General features: G+C 59.0%; 2 protein-coding genes across 7 annotated transcripts; both read left to right on the top strand.

Annotated features, from left to right (window-relative positions):
- Positions 1 to 4270: 4270 nt before the first annotated feature.
- On the top strand, positions 4271 to 9161 carry ZBTB45 (zinc finger and BTB domain containing 45). Of its 4 annotated transcripts, none has more exons than XM_067721157.1 (3): positions 4271 to 4418; positions 6473 to 7757; positions 8382 to 9161. In XM_067721157.1, the coding sequence occupies exons 2-3, from the start codon at positions 6473 to 6475 to the stop codon at positions 8636 to 8638; spliced, it is 1542 nt and encodes a 513-aa protein (XP_067577258.1). In that variant the 5' UTR covers positions 4271 to 4418; the 3' UTR covers positions 8639 to 9161. The 4 variants fall into 4 exon arrangements, with proteins under 4 accessions (XP_067577258.1, XP_067577261.1, XP_067577259.1 ...); XM_067721160.1 differs by having other exon boundaries at positions 4303 to 4367; XM_067721158.1 differs by lacking the exon at positions 4271 to 4418 and adding an exon at positions 4558 to 4964.
- A 1203-nt stretch (positions 9162 to 10364) lies between these two features.
- On the top strand, positions 10365 to 17974 carry SLC27A5 (solute carrier family 27 member 5). Of its 3 annotated transcripts, XM_067721148.1 has the most exons (10): positions 10487 to 11231; positions 11622 to 11831; positions 12232 to 12390; positions 14264 to 14388; positions 15283 to 15477; positions 15561 to 15651; positions 16674 to 16872; positions 17142 to 17239; positions 17389 to 17519; positions 17603 to 17974. In XM_067721148.1, the coding sequence occupies exons 1-10, from the start codon at positions 10544 to 10546 to the stop codon at positions 17777 to 17779; spliced, it is 2073 nt and encodes a 690-aa protein (XP_067577249.1). In that variant the 5' UTR covers positions 10487 to 10543; the 3' UTR covers positions 17780 to 17974. The 3 variants fall into 3 exon arrangements, with proteins under 3 accessions (XP_067577245.1, XP_067577248.1, XP_067577249.1); XM_067721144.1 differs by lacking the exon at positions 17389 to 17519 and having other exon boundaries at positions 10365 to 11231; XM_067721147.1 differs by lacking the exons at positions 11622 to 11831; positions 12232 to 12390 and having other exon boundaries at positions 10485 to 11231.
- Positions 17975 to 18664: the final 690 nt, after the last annotated feature.

Below are 18664 nucleotides of genomic sequence, written 5' to 3' on the forward strand. Positions count from 1 at the left end.
GAAAACAAGGAACAATCCAACCAGACGAAATTCACATCTGGGTGGCTGGCACACCAGCCTGAGGCAAAGTGATGGAGACCTCATATTGTGCCGTTTCAGTGCTATGAAATGTCCAGCACAGGCAAATCTATAGAGACATTAGATTTGCAGCTGCCTGAGACAGGGTGGGAACAGAGACTGGCAGTAGATGGGCAGAGGATTTCATTGGGAATGACAGAAATGTTCTAAAACAGGAGGATGCTAAGTGTTACAGAAAATGGTAAATTTACTAAAAATGACTGGATCATATGTGCACTTGAGATGGAAGAATTCTATCAGAGAGTTTGGTGTTCAGAAGTAGGAAAGGTGGACTTCCCTGGTGGCGCAGTGGATAAGAATCCACCTGCCAATGCAGGGGACACGGGTTTGAGCCCTGCTCCGGGAAGATCCCACATGCCACGGAGCAACTAAGCCCATGCGCCACAACTACTGAGCCTGCGAGCCACAACTACTGAGCCTGTGTGCCACAGCTACTGAAGCCCGCACACCTAGAGCCTGTGCACAACAAAGAGAAGCCACCGCAATGAGAAGCCCGCAGACTGCAATGAAGAGCAGCCCCTTCTCGAGGCAACTAGAGAAAAGCCCGCGCACAGCAACGAAGACCCAACACAGCCAAAAATAAGTAAATTTTTTTAAAAAGTAGTTTAAGAAAAAAAAAAAAAAAAAAGAAGTAGGAAAGGCTGTACTGGGCCCCTGTGCCAGGGTGCCAGGAACTCCCAGCCCCAGGGCACCGAGGAGCAATGATGGATGGGAGGGGAAGGGATTAGAACATTGATTAAAACAAACATTTTAATCTGGCCTCAGGGGATGCATTAAACCGGGATGGAACAAGAGGCCATAAGGACAGAATTACCTAGGTGTGCCACCTCCAGGGGCTTTCCCCTTCACCTACAAGCTTTACTTTAAAAAAAAAAAAGGTTTTTACTTGAAAAAAATATTTTTAGTGTACTAAAAACAGGAGGAAAAAAAAGGACAAAACAAGAATATTTGCTAATTTGAGAGTGTGAGTGCTCCGGTGTGTGCTCTACTGTTTTCTGTTTCTTGGGGGGTTTTTTTGGTTTGGTTTTGTTTTTGAATTTCTGAATTTTATTTTATTTATTTTTTAGACAGCACGTTCTTATTAGTTATCTATTTTATACATATTAGTGTATATATGTCAATCCCAATCTCCCAGTTCATCCCACCACCACCCCCCCCCGCCACTTTCCCCCCTTGGTGTCCATACGTTTGTTCTCTACATCTGTGTCTCTATTTCTGCCCTGCAAACCGGTTCATCTGTACCACTTTTCTAGGTTCCACATATTTGGGTTTTTTAACTTTTGAAAATTAATCCAAGGGCCCGGTACTTGACCTAGGTGCAGGGACCCTGGAGAAGCAACATCAGTAGTTGTGCAGTTAAGATTGTTATTTCAGTTTAGGTCTCCTCCTCCCCACAGTTTCCTCAGGCCACAGGGCTAGTAGGAGGTTCGTTGTCTTTCAAATATAAAAACAAATTGAAGTAGCAATTATTCCCCCCGCCACCTCTACCCCCTCAGTGACAGTCCTTGATGTCTATCTGGATGTTTCTTTCCTTCTAGGGCCTTTCTGGTGTATTAGGGATCCTGCCACTGCCCCTCCCCCAGCCCAAAGGGCTCTCCATTTCCTCTCAGCACGTCTGGAGGGCTAAACCCTCCACTGCTGGTACCTGCCTTGCCAGGGACCTCCCTCGGTCTCCACCCTGTTTCCTGGGGACGCCCTTGGTGTCTAACCGCGGGCTGGCCGAGGGAAGCTCCTGGCAGACTGAGGTGTGTGCCTGAGTCTTGGGCCCTGCATCCCACACCTGGCACAGTCCAGACCCACTAGGATAGGGCTGGGCTTGGAGACCTGAACACTGGGCTTCCTCCGTGGACAGTGGCTGGCACGGCAGGAGGTTGGAGAGAGGCTGGGGACCCTGGTTGAGCTGGGAGGAGGGGCTGAGCCTCCTGACTGCTGATATAAACTGTAGGGGCTTCCCTGGCCGTCCTGTGGTGAGGATTCCATGCTCTCAGTTGCGGGGGGTGGGGCACGTGTTTGATCCCAGGTCGGGGAACTGGGATCCCTCAAGCTGTGCAGTGCGGCCAAAAAATAAGCAAATAAATAAAACGAAAACTCTGTGTGTGTGTGTGTTGGGTGGCTGGGGGTGGGGGCCTGCCTCCCCGCTCAGGAGGCCCAGTCATGTGGGAGCTCAATTTCCTCTGCTCCTTTCATGTGTCTGTGATTGCCCTGAGCTCTCGGCTTCTTCCCTTCAGTGTGGCCTTCTCATCCCCACCGCCTCCAAGACTCTCAGACCTGGTCGGGAGCTTGCCATATTGGCAGGCCACATGGGCCCACCCCTGGCATCTTAAACCTGCGTCCTCAGCCACACTATTTATTCTTCGAGATGCTCCCACAATCACAGGCCAAGGTCTTTGGAGAGAAAAGCAAAATAGACATTTTCTGGGCCTCCCTGGTGGTGCAGTGGTTGGGAGTCCGCCTGCTGATGCAGGGGGTGCGGTTTCGTGCCCCGGTCTGGGAGGGTCCCGCGTGCCACAGAGCGGCTGGACCCGTGAGCTGTGGCCGCTGAGCCTGCGCATCCAGAGCCTGTGCTCCGCGACGGGAGAGGCCGCGACAGTGAGAGGCCCGCGTACCGCAAAAAAAAAAAAAAAAAGACATTTTCTGAAGGCTTGTATCGCTGGAGGCCACTGCTCCCATCTCCTTTGCAGCCTGAGGGGGGTCGGGGCTTGGGTGTTTCCTCTTGTCTCTCACACTCCTTCAGGGCCAGGTCCTCCATCGCACCCTCATCTGCTGAGAACGTTTCTGAAGCCGCCCGTGTCCTCTCCTTCCTACCCTGACTCTGCCCGCACCTGGCCTCCCCTGCTGAGGTCTGAGCCGCCACTGCTGCCTTCGGGACCTCTTATGTGTGCTGCCCCACTAGGTCCACTGTCCTCCCGTTTGGGTCGTAGTGGCAATAGTTGTCTGTCAAGGTGAAGGGCACAGATGAACCCCTAGCCTCACAGGTCGAGGTGGGCACAGCAAGGGGCCTGTGAAGCCAGAGAGGAATGAACAGTGATAGGAACTGGGTAGAGGAGGTTCGATGGAAGAAGACCCAGTGAGCCGGGCAGGCCATCGTGAAGGACTTAGATTCTGAACAGCGACAATGAGGACAATGAGGCCACGGGACTGGGATTTAATGTTCCTCGGGGCATGGGCCATGGAATGCTTCCCACCTGGCACATCCCCTCCCTTCCCTGCCTGGAACACGTCTACAACACATCTAGAACACGTCTACAACACAGCTGCTCGCTCAGCAGCTGCCTGAGGCAGGAGGCTGGCATGCTGACCTTGTCCTCATACTGGCAGCAGAGAAGTCAGCCCCTCCACTCTGGAATCCACACCTGCTGCAGAAAGCATGGGGTCCACTGAGGTCTAGGCACCGCTCCCCCCCGACTCCCCGCCTTCCTTCAGCCCCCATGAGTAGGGAACAAGGCCCAGCCAGCCCACCACTGCAGCCTCACCATCTAGTGGGCCTGGTTCACGGATGTCCTGGACAACCAGCCCCACCTCAAGGCCCTTGAGGATCACGGCTGTTCCTCTGCCCAGACAGCTCTTCCCACAGATTCTGTCCCCTAAAGTGTCTTCTGGGCTTTGAAGTCTGGCTGTTCACCACCCTCCTGGCAGACGTAGGACCCAGCTCACACACACACACACACACACACACACACACCCCACTCCCCTTCTTTTCTCAGCTTCGGCCCAGAGTGTGGCATGCAGCGGGCACTAAGTGAACACTACTCGCCCTGGGGCAGGTGGGCCTGGTGTAGGGGCATCGAGTCTGGCTGCCTCCATCTTCTACCTGGGATCCAGGCTCAGGGCCGGCCCGAGTTGGCGTCCGCTCCCACATCCCACTTGCAGCCCCCAGGCCCCACTCGGGCTGGAGTCCCGCACCAGGGGCGAGCCCTACTGCTGCTCCATCCATATGGGTGGAAGGCTGGGGTGCAGTGGGGTTTAAACCTGCCGGGACCCGCCGGGGTCTTCGGAGCCGACCGCCCTCCCACCCTCTTTCCCTCTCACCTTCTTCCGCCCCGCAGCACAGGCGAGTGGGTGCGGTCCACAGATTGACAGCACAGGTTCCGCCCCCGCCCCGTCTCTAGGGCGACACTGCCTGGTTGTCCCAGCCCCTGTGACTTTGGTCGGAAGTGCGACCTTGCAGCGGCGACTAGTCTCCATGGAGACACCGGAAACTTGCTCTGACCTAGTAGTTCGCCGCGCCGCTGCAGCGGCGGACTTTGGTTCCGCCGGCGTTGCGGCCCGGAAGTGCGGCCTTGAAAGTGGTGAGCTGGAGGCGGCCACCGCCCGGCCTGGTGCCTGAGGAGGAGCCGGAGGTGGGGTCAGGCGGGCATCCCCCTGCCGCAGGGCCGGCGGGGAGGCCGGGGCGTGCCAGGGGAGGGGCGCCCGCGCTAGGCTTGGAGCGCGCGCCGCAGACGTGAGGGGGCGCTGCAGGACGGGGGCACTTCGCGGGCAAGAGCGCGGAGGCGGGAAACCTACTCGGCTAGGGCTGGGGCGGGCGCAGCCGGGGCAGATCAGAGAAGGGGGTGCTGGACTCAGGGTGAGGCGCGGGCAATGGCGCAGAGAACGGGAGAGGGTGCTCGGAGCAAAGTGCATGGCGGGGGCAAAAGCGTGGTGGCGAGGACGCCTGGGTGCGGCGTCTCAAGGTGGGCCTTTGTTCCGAGGCGCCCAGAGGCTCTGCTGCACCTGCACTATAGTTGGAGCCTGCTGGGGAGCACGGCGGGGGTGGATCGGAAGAGGAAGGGTTCAGTCCCTACGGATTGAGGCGCAGGTTTCTGCCCCCGTTGCCCGGGCACGGATTTGAAATCCTTTAGGTGCTGGGTGAAAAAAGACGGTGAAGGGTGCTTGTGGCAGAGGTAACGGTACGTGCGGAGTTGGCCTGTTTGAGGAATTGACTGGAGAGCTCTGAGCTAAGGAGGGTCCCGAACTGTTAGGTCTGAACAGGCTCCCTCTGGCTGTCGCGTCGGGAATAGACCGGGAGGTGGGGGGACGCGAGGAGGTTACTGGGGCAGTGGAGGTGTGCAGAGTGGTCTGAGGGGTCAGATATGGATCGTGAATGGCCCCAGCAAAGGAAAGGCTGTTTGGGCTTAAGGCGCCCGAGGGGGTGAGTCTGAGACCGAAGTAGACCCCGAGGAGTTAAGAGAGGCCTCACCTGAGCCAGGCTGGTGCAGAGTGGGTGGGTCTCAGGGTGTGTCTTTTGTCCTGACTGATGCTTCTCCCCTAGACTGGAGGTGTGTGTGGCCTGGGTGTGGGGTGAGCCAGGTATCTAAGATAGAGGGGAAACTGAGGCCAAGCAAGCATGTTGCCTGTTTGTTGGTGAAGTAGCTGAGCTTCTCAGATTCCCATTGTTCCCAGGGGGGTGGTACCCCTTTCCCTTTCCAGTGCCTGAGGCTGGGCAGTGCTGGGATTTCGAGGCCACAGTTTAACAAGAAGTGTCCATATTGCTCAGCCATGCTGATCCTGAGGCCTCTGCCGCTCCACCTGCACCCAAGCAATCACACACCCCTGCACAGTCCACAAGCCCCCTCTCTATGCCTTACCCACACCCTGCGCCCCACAGGCCCAATCAAGATTCCAGGAAGCATGAGGCTGCAGGAGGCGTCTCCCGCTCGCTGTGCTGGAGCGGGCCAGAGACCATGTATTTTCCTCCCGCAGGGCACCTGCTAGGCTAATGCCCAATCTAGTCTCAACTCTGTGTGACTATGCACACCCCGAATCGCTTAGCCCCGGAGGCAGTTCATGCCAGCCACACCCCTGCGAAGACTTCCATATACACTAGTTAAAGTAGCCAGGTTCTGAGGCAGCAGACCTCGGTCTGCACAGGGCCTTGGATGTTCCAAGGTTGGGGGCTGTATCAAGGGAGATCAAAAAGAAGCCACTCATGGTGGGAGTCGCAGCCAGCAGGGTGGGGAGTGGGTGAGACGTGGAAGCCTGTTCTAGATAGGGGTCCCCGCCCTCTCCTCCACAGGGTGTCCTGTCAGAGGAGGATGTGGGGAAGGCTATGGATACCAGAGTTCCGGGAAGGGTGGGTGGGGCAAAATAGGGGAAGCGAGCCCTGGAGCTCCCCACGCTGGCAGTAAGCAAGACCGGAGGGCAGCAAACCTTTGGTATCCCCAGCCCTCTCACAGCGGTGTGCTGGGGGCTTCAGAGGTAGAGGGGGCTGCAGAAGTCCTGGGGTGGGGGCAGGGAGTCCTGCTGTGTTGGGAACCAGGACTTCGAGGGGCCAGGGGCATTGGAGAAGGTTGGGGTTCCTGAAGCCTGGGGGTGTGGTTCACCCTTGGGCCCTGTCCCGCTGAAGGGATGGGAACGCTGGGGCAGAGGTGGGTCCCTGGCTGACTTCCTCTTGCCCACACCCGCTGGTCCGGTGCAGATGGCGGCAGCGGAGGCGGTGCACCACATTCACCTGCAGAACTTCTCCCGATCCCTGCTTGAGACCCTCAACGGGCAGCGGCTGGGTGGGCACTTCTGTGACGTGACTGTGCGCATCCGCGAGGCTTCACTGCGTGCACACCGCTGCGTGTTGGCCGCCGGCTCGCCCTTCTTCCAGGACAAATTGCTGCTCGGCCACTCTGAGATCCGCGTGCCGCCTGTGGTGCCCGCGCAGACGGTGCGCCAGCTCGTCGAGTTCCTCTACAGCGGCTCGCTCGTGGTGGCGCAGGGTGAAGCGCTGCAGGTGCTCACGGCCGCGTCGGTGCTGCGCATCCAGACGGTCATAGACGAATGCACGCAAATCATAGCCCGCGCCCGCGCCCCTGCCCCGGCCCCCCCCGCGCCCGCGCCCCTGCCCACGCCCGTGCCCCCGCCGCTCGCGCCCGCGCAGCTGCGCCACCGCCTGCGCCACTTGCTGGCCGCGCGCCCCCCGGGCCACCCCGGTGCCGCGCACACACGCAAGCAGCGCCAGCCCGCGCGCCTGCAGCTGCCCGCGCCCCCCGCGCCTGCCAAGGCGGAGGGATCGGATGCCGACCCTGCCCTGACCGCTGCGCCAGACGACGGCGCGGACGACGACGACGACGAGACCGATGAGGAGACCGACGGCGAGGATGGCGAAGGCGGCGGCCCGGGTGAGGGCCAGGCGCCCCCTTCTTTCCCCGACTGCGCCGCCGGCTTCCTACCTGCGGCCGCGGACGGCGCGCGCGAGGAGCCGCCTGCGCCCGCCGGCCTCTCCGATTACGGCGGCGCCGGGCGGGACTTCCTCCGGGGGACTTCGGCTGCCGAGGACGTGTTCCCCGACAGCTACGTCTCCGCTTGGCAAGACGGAGATCAAACCGCCCCTGAAGGCTGTCCCGCCGAGACCCCTGCCCCGCCCGACTGTGTCCTATCCGGACCCCGCCCACCTGGCGTGAAGACCCCCGGGCCGCCCGTCGCGCTTTTCCCCTTTCATCTGGGCGCTCCCGGGCCGCCAGCGCAACCCCCTCCCGCGCCCTCGGCGCCGGCCCCTGCGCCCCCACCCGCCTTCTACCCAGCGCTCCAGCCGGACGCAGCTCCCAGCGCGCCTCTAGGGGAGGCCCCGGCCCCACCGGCCGCTCCCAGCGCAGCCCCGTCGACCACCCCTGCGCGCGCCCCGGGTGCTGAGCCGCCCGCCTATGAGTGCAGTCACTGCCACAAGACGTTCAGCTCCCGGAAGAACTACACCAAGCACATGTTCATCCACTCGGGTGAGCCGGGCTGGGTCTCTGAGCCCCTTGATCGTTGGAGATAGGCTTTTTGTTAATACTTGATGACCCTAGGGGTCAAACACAGCCTGTCTCCCCCTGTCTGATTCAGGGGGAGGGGGGCAGCCTACTCTGTCACCCCTGTAACATGATAGCAGCCAGAAGGGAGGGGGTAGGTATGCCGGGGTCTTTCCCAGTGTAAGGGTGCTGGGCCTTGCTAGACTGTCCCCAGAATGGTGGCCAGCGACCAGACAGTCCAGAACGCTCTGTGAGCGTGGCAGGGATGGGGGAGGGGTAGCCCGCGGCCCTGTGCCAGGCACGGTGCGGTTTGGGGGCGGGAAGGTCCCTGGAGGTGGGGGTAGACCTGAGTGGTCAGCCTCGGTGGGCAACGATGTCCCAGACCTGCGGGGTTCCCCGCTGGGAGGCTACCTGTTGGAGTTGTGGGTCACAGACAGGCAGTGACATCCCGGTATGACCCTAAGGGTCGGGGAGAGGGGCGTCGCTGCCGGGCGGGGGGATTCCGGATGGATGGCTGGTCCGGTTGGGGAGGGGAGTCCCTGCCGGCAAAGGCGCCCCGGGGCCCTTCCCCACCTGACCTGAGTTTGCTGCCCGCCCTGTCGCCCGCAGGCGAGAAGCCCCACCAGTGCGCCGTGTGCTGGCGATCCTTCTCGCTGCGCGACTACCTGCTCAAGCACATGGTCACGCACACGGGCGTGCGCGCCTTCCAGTGCGCCGTCTGCGCCAAGCGCTTCACGCAGAAGAGCTCGCTCAACGTGCACATGCGCACCCACCGGCCGGAGCGCGCGCCGTGCCCCGCCTGCGGCAAGGTCTTCTCGCACCGCGCGCTGCTGGAGCGCCACCTGGCCGCGCACCCTGCGCCCTGATCCGGGCATGGGGCCTGGCCACGCCCACCGAGGGATCGGTCAAGCCCCACCCGCTGTCACGCCTGCCGCGGCCACTTGACCACGTTCCCGCCACCAGCCCACGCTTTCTCCTGAGATCAGGCCCTTCTCCTGCTTCCACCCTTCTCTCCAGCCCAGCCCGCCTTATTCCTCTCCTCCTACATACTCGGCCCTCCGGGTGGGGGCTGGCTGGGGATGGTCAGGGACCCGACCACCTCTGAGAACTGGATCATCTCCAACCTGAACTAGGGCTCAACCATGGTGCAGGGCCCAGGATTCATGGCTCCGACTCTGGTTCACGCCTCTCCCCTCCCATGAGTGGGGTGGGGTCTGCTCCCCTGCCCCTGTGTCAAGCCGGGAAATGTCCCCAGCTCCCCGACCCGAGCTAATCCTCCCTCATCTGGCGCCTGGGGCGTCTCAGGTGGGCCCATCATGGACTGAGGCCTGGTCTTGGGACCCCTGCTCTGTAATAAAGGACTGTGGGCCGTGGGGCCGAAAGCTGGAAGCATGTGCTCCCGGACCCGTGTGTTCCTCTTCCTCACAGACCGACTGTGGGTGTTGGGCCTCAGTGCCCCTGTCCCTGGCAGCATCCCTGCTGCTCCCTGGGCTCCTTTGGGCTGCGAGCGGATGATCCGCTTTGCCATCTCGTGTCTCTGTTCTCTGGGTGGGAGTGGGGTGCACGTATGACTGGCGCTTGACTCTCCCAGAGCCCTCGGTCCTGTGGGGAGGGGTACAGGCGGGTCTCGGAGAGGGAGGCCACGTGTGGGAAATTCGCAGCCACAATCCCAGCTGCTGCCGCCCAAGATAAAGATTTCGAGGCCCCTCCCCCCATATCTTCCAGACAGAATCGCTAGCCTTCAGACTTCTCCTCCGGTTGAGCACCGCACTTTTGGGGGTCCAGGGGGCCTTTGGGGCCAGGCTGCCACTAGGGGGTCCGAGCCCCAGGATAGCTATCCTGGCCGGCAAGGCCGGAAGTGCCAGGCAGGGCTGGGGTGGGGGCAGGGCAGAAAGCGGCAGCCGGGACCCTTGGGCTGCCCACTGGGCTGCGGAAGATGGCCAACCAGTGTCAGTTCGAGGCTAGTGTCCGCGTGCCCCATCACACTGTCGGCACGTGGCCTGGGCACCCCGGTCCAAAGTATCTGGAGCCGGTGAGGGGGGTGTGGCCTGTAGGGTGCTCCAGTAGCCCAGCTTGCTGTGATCCTAGGCCAATGGCAACGCTTCTCTGCGCTACCCACTGTGACTGCCTCCCGGAGGAGGGGGGCTAAAGCTTTCCTGGTCCAACCGTGCATAGACTGCCAGACCCACATTCCAGGCAGAGTTCAGCCTCCTGAACCCTGAGCATGGTCCCCACTGATGACAAGGGTAAGGCAGAGAGTCAGAGTGGACCACATGGGTTGGGGGTCAGAGCTGGGTTTGAATTCGGGCACTGCAGGTGTTCAAGGGCTTACTGAGCACCTGCTGTGTACCTGGCAGGAGGCTGGGGGCTCATTCCAGCCAGGCCCCATCTCCCGGAAGATTCAGATTAAGTAGTTGCCACAGGAGAACTTCCTGGTGAGGTTTGCAGATGGGAAGGCAGTGCTTACAACCAGAGCTGCCCTGCTATCCTGCTGAATTTGCATTTGGCATGGCTGGAAGTTCAGTTTCCTGAGAGAGGGATTTCTGCCTATTTCCCAAGTGCCTGGGGCACAGCGTGGGGGACAGAGGCACGCGGAAGACCAGGCAGAGTGAAACAAACAGTGGGGTTAAGAAGGGCTGGAGGCAGAGTCCTGGAACCACCGCCATGGCCAGCAGCCTCTGGGTCACCGCCAGGGGGTGGGGCTGACGGGTTATCAGCCCGGGCAAGAGGTGGGCATTCCTGGACGTGTCCCTGAGGCAGGAGCAGGTACAATGGGCATCTGGGGACGACTGGCCTTCTTGCTGTTGCTGCTGTTGCTGCTGCGAGGCCTGGGGCAGTCCTCGTGGCCTGCAGCAGTGGCCCTGGCTCTGCGCTGGCTCCTGGGAGACTCTGCCTGCTGTGGGCTGCTGGTCCTGGCTGTGCTGGCGTGGCCCTGGCTCGGGCCCTGGATGCCCCACTGGCTGAGCCTGGCGGCCGCGACCCTCACGCTGGCTCTGCTGCCCACGCACCCGCCCCCAGGGCTGCGCTGGCTGCCTGCAGACCTGGCCTACATCTTCAAGTTTCTTCGCCTGGGCCTGAACATCCGGGCGCGCTTGAGCCGGCAGCCACCTGACACCTTCGTAGATTCCTTCGAGCGGCGGGTGCGAGCGCAGCCAGGGAGAGCGATCTTGGTGTGGACGGGGCCGGGGAGCCGCTCGGTCACCTTCGGGGAGCTGGACGCCAGGGCCTGCCGGGCGGCATGGGTCATGAAGGCCGAGCTGGGCGACGCCACGGGACCCCGCGCTCAGGAGCCCACCGCCCTCCTCGTGCTGCCCTCGCAGACCATTCCTGCCCTGGGCCTGTGGCTCGGGCTGGCCAAGCTGGGCTGTCCGGTGGCCTGGATTAATCCACACGGCCGGGGGGCGCCCCTGGTGCACTCGGTGCTGAGCTCTGGGGCTCGGGTGCTGGTGGTGGACCCAGGTGAGGACCTCAGAGACCAGCGGAGGTCGGATGTGGTGGGGACAGGGGCAGGAGACAGACGTGGAGGATTGCTGTTCAGAGGGTCCTGGTGGGGGCTGGGCAAGAGGTCCGCGCCCCTCACCCACCCCCAGGCAATTAGGGCCAAAACTTAGTTGCTGGGAAGTAATTCTGAGGGCACCAGGGCTTTGCTTTGTGTTTTCTTCAACATGGCTATTTCAACTTTTTTTGCCCCCCAATACAATTACGGGGTTCTTTACAGATAAGGCAGATGCTCTTCTCTGCTGGCTGCTTCCTCCATGGCTGGCAGTGGGCTCCTCTCCCACATCTCGGGTCCCCCCCCACCTCAAAGGTGGGCCTCCTCTAAATTCCTCCTCTGACCCATTCCCACAGGCCTCCGCGAGAACCTGGAGGAGGTCCTTCCCAAGCTGCAGGCAGAGAACATCCGCTGCTTCTACCTCAGCCACTCCTCCCCCACGCCGGGGGTGAGGGCTCTGGGGGCTGCCCTTGATGCGGCACCCTCAGACCCCGTGCCCGCTGACCTTCGAGCTGAGATCAAGCTGAGAAGCCCAGCCCTGTTCATCTACACCTCGGGGACCACCGGTGAGGGCGCCCAGCAGTCCTAGCCCAACCTCTGAACCCTTCTGCTGACATGACTCCAAGCCTGACCTGTGCCTCAAACTTGACCTCTGAAACCCACCCTGCCCTTTGATTTTGACACCTGGCCGAAATCTGACCCCCAGTGTTATTTGAATGGTCAGTGCCAGAATCCTGCCTCTGCCCAGTAAAGAGCCACTGAAACCCTGAACTTTGGAATTCAGCCTCTGAACTCCAGTCCAACGTGTCCTCCCTAAACCCGCCCACAGGTCCCATACTTGACCACCTTTCGAGAGCCTCAGACCCCTGACTGTGCAGACCTGATCCTGGAGACCCACTCCTGTGTGCGGGTCCCTCTAGTGCTGTCTGTGCACCACCCCACTCTTCCCATTGCTTCTTCCCCCAGGGCTCCCGAAGCCAGCCATCCTCACGTACGAGCGGGTGCTGCAGATAAGTGGGATGCTGACCCTGTGTGGGGTCAGAGCTGATGACGTGGTCTACACGGTCTTGCCTCTGTACCACACGATGGGGCTGGTCCTTGGGGTCCTTAGCTGCCTGGAGCTTGGTAAGCCCTTCGCTGAGGACCACCCCCCAATCCACAGGACTGCCAGACTTGATGTCAAGGCCCCATAGGTTACCCAGCACCCCAGGTTCTTACCTTCGACAAGGGACAGTGAGCCCCAGGGCTACCTGGACAGAGGGCTGGACACCCAGACAGTCCTTAATGGCTGTGCTGTAGTCGGGAGGTGAAAGAGCTGATGTGAGTGTTGGTCACTCATATCTATCATCGTCACAGGCGGAGCCAGTGAGGGAACACTCACCAAACATTCCATCCGGTTGTCGTCTCCCTAGACACCTGACCATGAATTCTGTCAACAGACTGCGCTGGTCTGTTTTTTTTGTTGTTGTTGTTTTTTCCCTGAAATTTTAACATGGAAAATTTTGAAATATAAAAATTTCTAAAATTCTCTACATGTATCGTCAAGTACTCACCACCCAGCTTCAGCCACCATCAGCATTCTGCTCTTCTGTGTTTCGTTTATCGCCTCCCCCTTATTCCCACTTGTCTTTTTACTCATATTTTATTTAAAAATATTTAAAATCATGGACAATTTCAAACATACACTAAAGCAGAGCAGTCAGTTTGATGATGCTTCCCATATCCTCACCCAGCCTCAACAATTGTTAACATGTTGCCAATTTTATTTCATATGTACTCCCTTCCTTCTTTCTGGATTATTTTGGAGCAAATCCTAGACACTATCTTTTTGTTGGTAAATATTGCAGTATGTATCTCTAACAGGTAAGGCCTTAAAAAACTGTAACCAGAGTGATCATCACTCCTGAAAAAATTAACAGTAACTCTTTGATATTATCTGATGTGCACTTCATGTTAAAAATTTCCCCAATTGTCTTACTGCCTTTTTGCAGTTAAACTGTTCTCATTGTACTTGCTTGCTTGGTCTCTGCTCCTCTCCCTCCCACACTTCCTGGTAGACTAGATGTTCCCTCTAGAGATGTTTTCAGATTCAGTCCAATTATTCTTGTCAAGAACCTTGGTGGGGTGCAAAGTGCCTCCTAATTTGTCACGTTGGAGGCTGCTCAAAACTGGGATCCTACCTTAGGCTAAGAAGAATTGGGAAGCTTTCATTGGAAAAATCCTTATCAACCTGCCCCCTGGCTTTAGCAGCTCTTGAAGACCTTTCCAGAATCCAGGCATTTCACTAGGGGTTGCTAACAAAGCTATCGGTTTCAAGGACCCAGCATCCATTTTCACAGAGAGGGCATTCTATTTCACCTCTGTCAAGATACAGCCTCGAAGAAGACACATGCTTGCTACCTCACCAAGCACGCGAGCCATCGTCCCTTTGGGTGCAGGGATGATATTTAGCTTTCGGGGTTTTGTTGAGGATTAGGGTTGAGGTAAGGAGAGTACCATCCACAGAGCCAGCTGCAGAGGAGGGGATCAGAAAAGGAGGGAGCAATTTCCTGGAGTGCATGTAGTGGCCCCTAAGATGTATTAATCCATGTGTCCATCCTTCAGAACATCCATATATCCATCCACCAACCCACCCACCCATCACCCATCCACCCTTCCACCCACCTTTCCATCCACCTACCCATTCATCCATCTATCCATTTGCCGAGCTAGACATTCCTAAGACAGTTATCACAATCAAGAGTGATTCCTACTCACAGCCCTTATTCGGCAGTGCTCACTTTGTACCAGGCACCGAGCTTTCCACACATACTGGAGACGGGATTCAAACTCAGGCTCGGCTGTGCTCTTCTCATGGGAATAGTTCTGGCTGGGCCAGCAACACAGAGATGAGCCTGATGTCATCTTGGGTTTCAGGGGCCACAGCCAGGTGATCAAAGCAGCTTCTCACAGTGGTTTGGAAGCATGATCTGAAACCCTTTCCTCTCCTCCCTCCAAGGAGTGACCTGTGTCCTGGCTCCCAAGTTCTCTGCCTCCTGCTTCTGGGACGACTGTCGGCAGCACGGCGTGACTGTGATCCAGTATGTGGGCGAGGTCCTGCGGTACCTGTGCAACGCTCCCCAGGTGAGGTGCTAAGATTAGGGCTCCAAGGTGAACACCCCAGAAATCACCCCAGCTAAAGATCTCAGGTAGATTCAGTCCAGGACTCAAGCAAGGTCCCTCAGGTATCAATAAAACACCCCAGACAAGAGGCACGGACAGTGAGTCCCACACAAGGTTTCCAATCATGGCTGCTCTGATGAACAGCGGTGCTATCTCGGGCAGGTGACTTCACGTCTCTCAGCCTCAGTGTCCTCTTTGGGAAATCAGGAATAATACCTCAAGGGGGTATTGTGAGAATTAAACACGTAAAGTGCCTAGAACAGGGCGTGGCTCAGGATAAACTCACTAGATGCGAGCTGGCCTCAAGCTGTGTATCGATGATGTATGGACCCTGGGTAACTGTCTCTAAGCAAGATCTCCAGGTATCCTTCCAAATATAGTCTCTAGGTCACCCCTCAGGGAAAGGTTCCTGGTAACTACCCCCAAGTAAGGCTCCCAGATAACTCCCCAAGATAAAGCTTCAAGTCACTCCCCAGGTTACCTTCAGGTAAAGGCCCCCAAGTAACCCCTCCTGGTAAGGCCTCCAGTTAACCCCACCCCCCCAGGTAAAATCTTCAGGTAACTACCCCTATGTAAGACCCCAGATGCTTCCCCTAGGTAAGACCCCAGATGAGGCCTCCCATCGCCCCTAGATATCTCTCCAGGTAAGGTTCCCAGGTAACCTCTGCAGGTAACCCCTGCAAGTAACTCTCCAGGTAACTGCTCAAGTAAGAACTCAGGTAGATCACCTAGGTAAAGACCCCCCATCACCTCCCAGGTAGCTGCTCAGGTCAGGACCCAAGATAGCCCTCCCGGGTAAGGGTTCCTGGGCACACCCGAGGGCACCTCCTCACCCTTCTTGGGATGTCCCTGCAGCGGCCAGAGGACCGAACACATAAAGTCCGCCTGGCGATTGGCAGTGGACTCCGGGCAGAAGTGTGGGAGACCTTCCAGCAGCGCTTTGGCCCCATTCGGATCTGGGAAGTCTACGGTTCCACGGAAGGCAACGGTGGCTTTGTCAACTATCCAGGGCGCTGTGGGGCCCAGGGCAAGACAAGCTGCTTCCTTCGAGTGAGTGTGTTGGGCGTGACAGTGGCCCTGATTGAGGCTGAGCCCACAGGACCTCTGCTGACACCTCCCCACCCTCCACTCAGATGCTGTCCCCCTTCGAGCTTGTACAGTACAACATGGAGACAGAGGAGCCTGTGAGGGACAACTGGGGCCTCTGCATCCCTGCGAGGCCAGGTATGGGGCCTGGGGGACCTTCCCTGGGTGTGGGGAGGGTGGAGACCCTAGGTCTCCTCCGTGGCTGGAACAAGCCACCCAAAGCCTTGAGGTTGATGTCCAGTGGTGGTGTCTGCAGTCCTCACCTGGACCCTGAGTCCCAGGCCTGTCTGACAGCGGTCCGGGGCCCTCTCCCTCTCAGCTTGTCAGCTCTGCCCAGCTCTTCTGCCTCAACCTCTTGTCCATTTGAGTTGTTCTCTTGAGCTTTCTGTGGAAGTCACATCCTCCCAGGCATCAGTCTCTTGTCCTGAACCTTCTCCTAGGATCTTCTCTCAGGGGGCGTTGCAAGGTCCTGGCGGAATCTCTCTCTTCCCACCACCATTTGCCTCTCTCCCTCGTCCATCCTTGTTAGCCTTTCCCTATTTCTTTTCTTTTCTTTTTTTTTTTAAACACTTAGATAACATTTACTATGTGGCAGGTGTTGTGCTATACATACAATTATTTAATATCTACCCCCAGCATATTGTCTGGCCCACGGCCAGCGGTCAGTTTGTTGAGTGAATGAACCCAGCCCCTATGTGCACACGTGCAAAGTTGCTGACTACCCCCTGGAACAGCCCATCACACTGACAGATAACTGGTGATTGGAAGGATCTTCTTTATACTGACCCCAGCTGCCTCCCTGCAATTTCCACCCTCTGATTCTATTTCTGCCCCTGTGGGGCCACACAGTACGAGCCTTAACTGTCCTTCCGCAAGGTCGACTTCGCAGCATCTGAAGACTCATCCGTCCCCCTAGCTTCTCCCTTCCCGACACTCCCTGCAGAGACTCCTCCGGGCTCCTTTCCGCGGCGGTGGTCCCCCTATTTCTAATGGACTCCCTGACGCCACCTTCCCTCTCCTTCTGCCTCTTATTTTCTGTCTCTGGATCTGTTTCTGGGTCTCTCTCTGTCTCTTCTCTGGCAGAGTCCCGGCCGCGGCCTGGTGGGCTCCTGATGTCCTCGTCCACGGCTAATGCTGGACTCCCACTCCTACCCCCCCAGGGGAGGCAGGGCTCCTGCTGACCCAGGTGCTGCGTCACCAACCTTTCCTGGGCTACCGTGGGCCCCGGGAGCACACAGAAAGGAAGTTGGTGAAGAACGTGCGGCGCCCGAACGACCTTTACTACAACACCGGGGACGTGCTGGCCCTGGACGACGAAGGCTTCCTCTACTTCCGCGACCGCCTCGGGGACACCTTCCGGTCCCGCGGGGTTTCTCAGGGCGGGGCTTCTGGATTCTGGAGGGGGCGGAGCTTCGTGGGCAGGAGGCGGAGCCTCTCCTTTCCAGGGGCGAGACTTGTAGATGCCGGAGGGGGCAGGGCTTGTGGAAGGAGGCGGGGCCTCTTCTTTCCAGGGGCGGGACTTCTGAATTCCAGAGGGGATGGGGCCTAGTCGCCAGGAGGCGGGGCTTGGTCAGGGGCGGGGCCTCCTTTCCTGGGCCCTGGTCCCAGCACCCCCTCCAACCCCGCAGGTGGAAGGGTGAGAACGTGTCCACGCGGGAAGTGGAGGGCGTGCTGTCACTCGTGGACTTCCTGCAGGAGGTGAACGTCTACGGTGTGCCTGTGCCAGGTGCGGAGGGTTCACCTCATTCTAACCCCCAACTGCTTTGTGGGTGGTGCCGGAGCTTTGTTACAGGTGGGGGGCTGCTGGGACCCAGGGGAGAGAGCCAGTCGCGGGCACTGTGAGGTGGGTCCGCCGAGGATGCATGTGCTCCACAGGATGTGAGGGCAAGGTGGGCATGGCTGCCGTGCAGCTGGCCCCCGGCCAGGCGTTTGATGGGCAGAGGCTGTACCAGCACGTGCGCACTTGGCTCCCCGCCTACGCTGCCCCTCATTTCATTCGTATTCAGGTGAGCTCACCGTGGCTGGAGTAGGTGGGTGGGAGGTCTCGGCGGGACAGTCACAGTCGGGGTTACAGTCCCTGCCCTTGCAGGACGCCTTGGAGATCACAAGCACGTTCAAACTGGTGAAGTCGCGGTTGGTGCGCGAGGGCTTCAACGTGGGCATTGTTGCTGACCCCCTGTACCTGCTGGACAACCAGGCCCGAGCCTTCCGGCCCCTGACTCCAGACATATACCGGGCAGTATGTGAGGGAGCCTGGAGACTCTAACCATCGGGTCAGCCCACAGGACGTCCGAAGGCACTAGGCCCAACGCTGATCACCACCCCCTCTTGTATTGTCACCCACACCCCAGACCTGCACGGCGTCGTCAGGAATCCCAGCCTCTCCTTATCCCCAGCTGCACAGTGTGCGATGACCCTGGCCCCGCAGCAGAGCGAGAATAAACTTGGATGTGTACACAGATGTCTGTGTGGATGGGGAAACAAGCAAGGAGTGCAGGGGCCGGTGCCCTCACTTACCTCAGGGTCCCCCCCTCCCACTTGAGGAGTGGTCAAGGCCAGGGGTGTGGGAGGAGCCCACAGCCCCACAGCCACCCCAGGTGGAGAGACAATTCTATCTGTGGGTCATTTGTGACCTCTGATGCAGCTGAGGCTTGGCTAGGCCAGTGGATGTGGGCGTGGTCTGGAGGATGTGGGGAGAAGTGCCATGATGGGCAGTCTGACAAAGGCCAGAGGGCGTTGGACTGAGGCAAGAAGGGTGTGACTGGGGGAGGAGTGTGTCTGGCAGAGTGCATGTGCAAAGGCCCTGTGGCAAGTCCCTCTGGGGGAAGCAGAGGCAGAGGCTTCTGGAGAACAGAGTACACAGTGTCTTAGGGTCCATTGTGGGAGCGGTGGGCAGGGGGATGTTAGCAGGAGCAGTTGTTGCTGGGTGACGTCCCCGAGGCAGTATCATGGTCCCACGGGCCCCTGGGCACTTTAAGGTGGGTTTGCTATGAGGATCTTCTGGTCAGTGGCGGCGGCCGGGCGCTGTGTGCGGCCTGAGCAAGCAGACCAGGCCCTGCGGGCCACCCCTGTGGTTATCTTCCGGGATGTGGCAATTCCTGTTGTCATTGACTGTTTCTCTGCCCTTGGGGCCAAGGGAGCCCCGTCTGTC

The sequence above is a fragment of the Pseudorca crassidens genome, chromosome 20 (genome assembly GCF_039906515.1).
Source record: "Pseudorca crassidens isolate mPseCra1 chromosome 20, mPseCra1.hap1, whole genome shotgun sequence".
NCBI lineage: Eukaryota > Metazoa > Chordata > Mammalia > Artiodactyla > Delphinidae > Pseudorca > Pseudorca crassidens.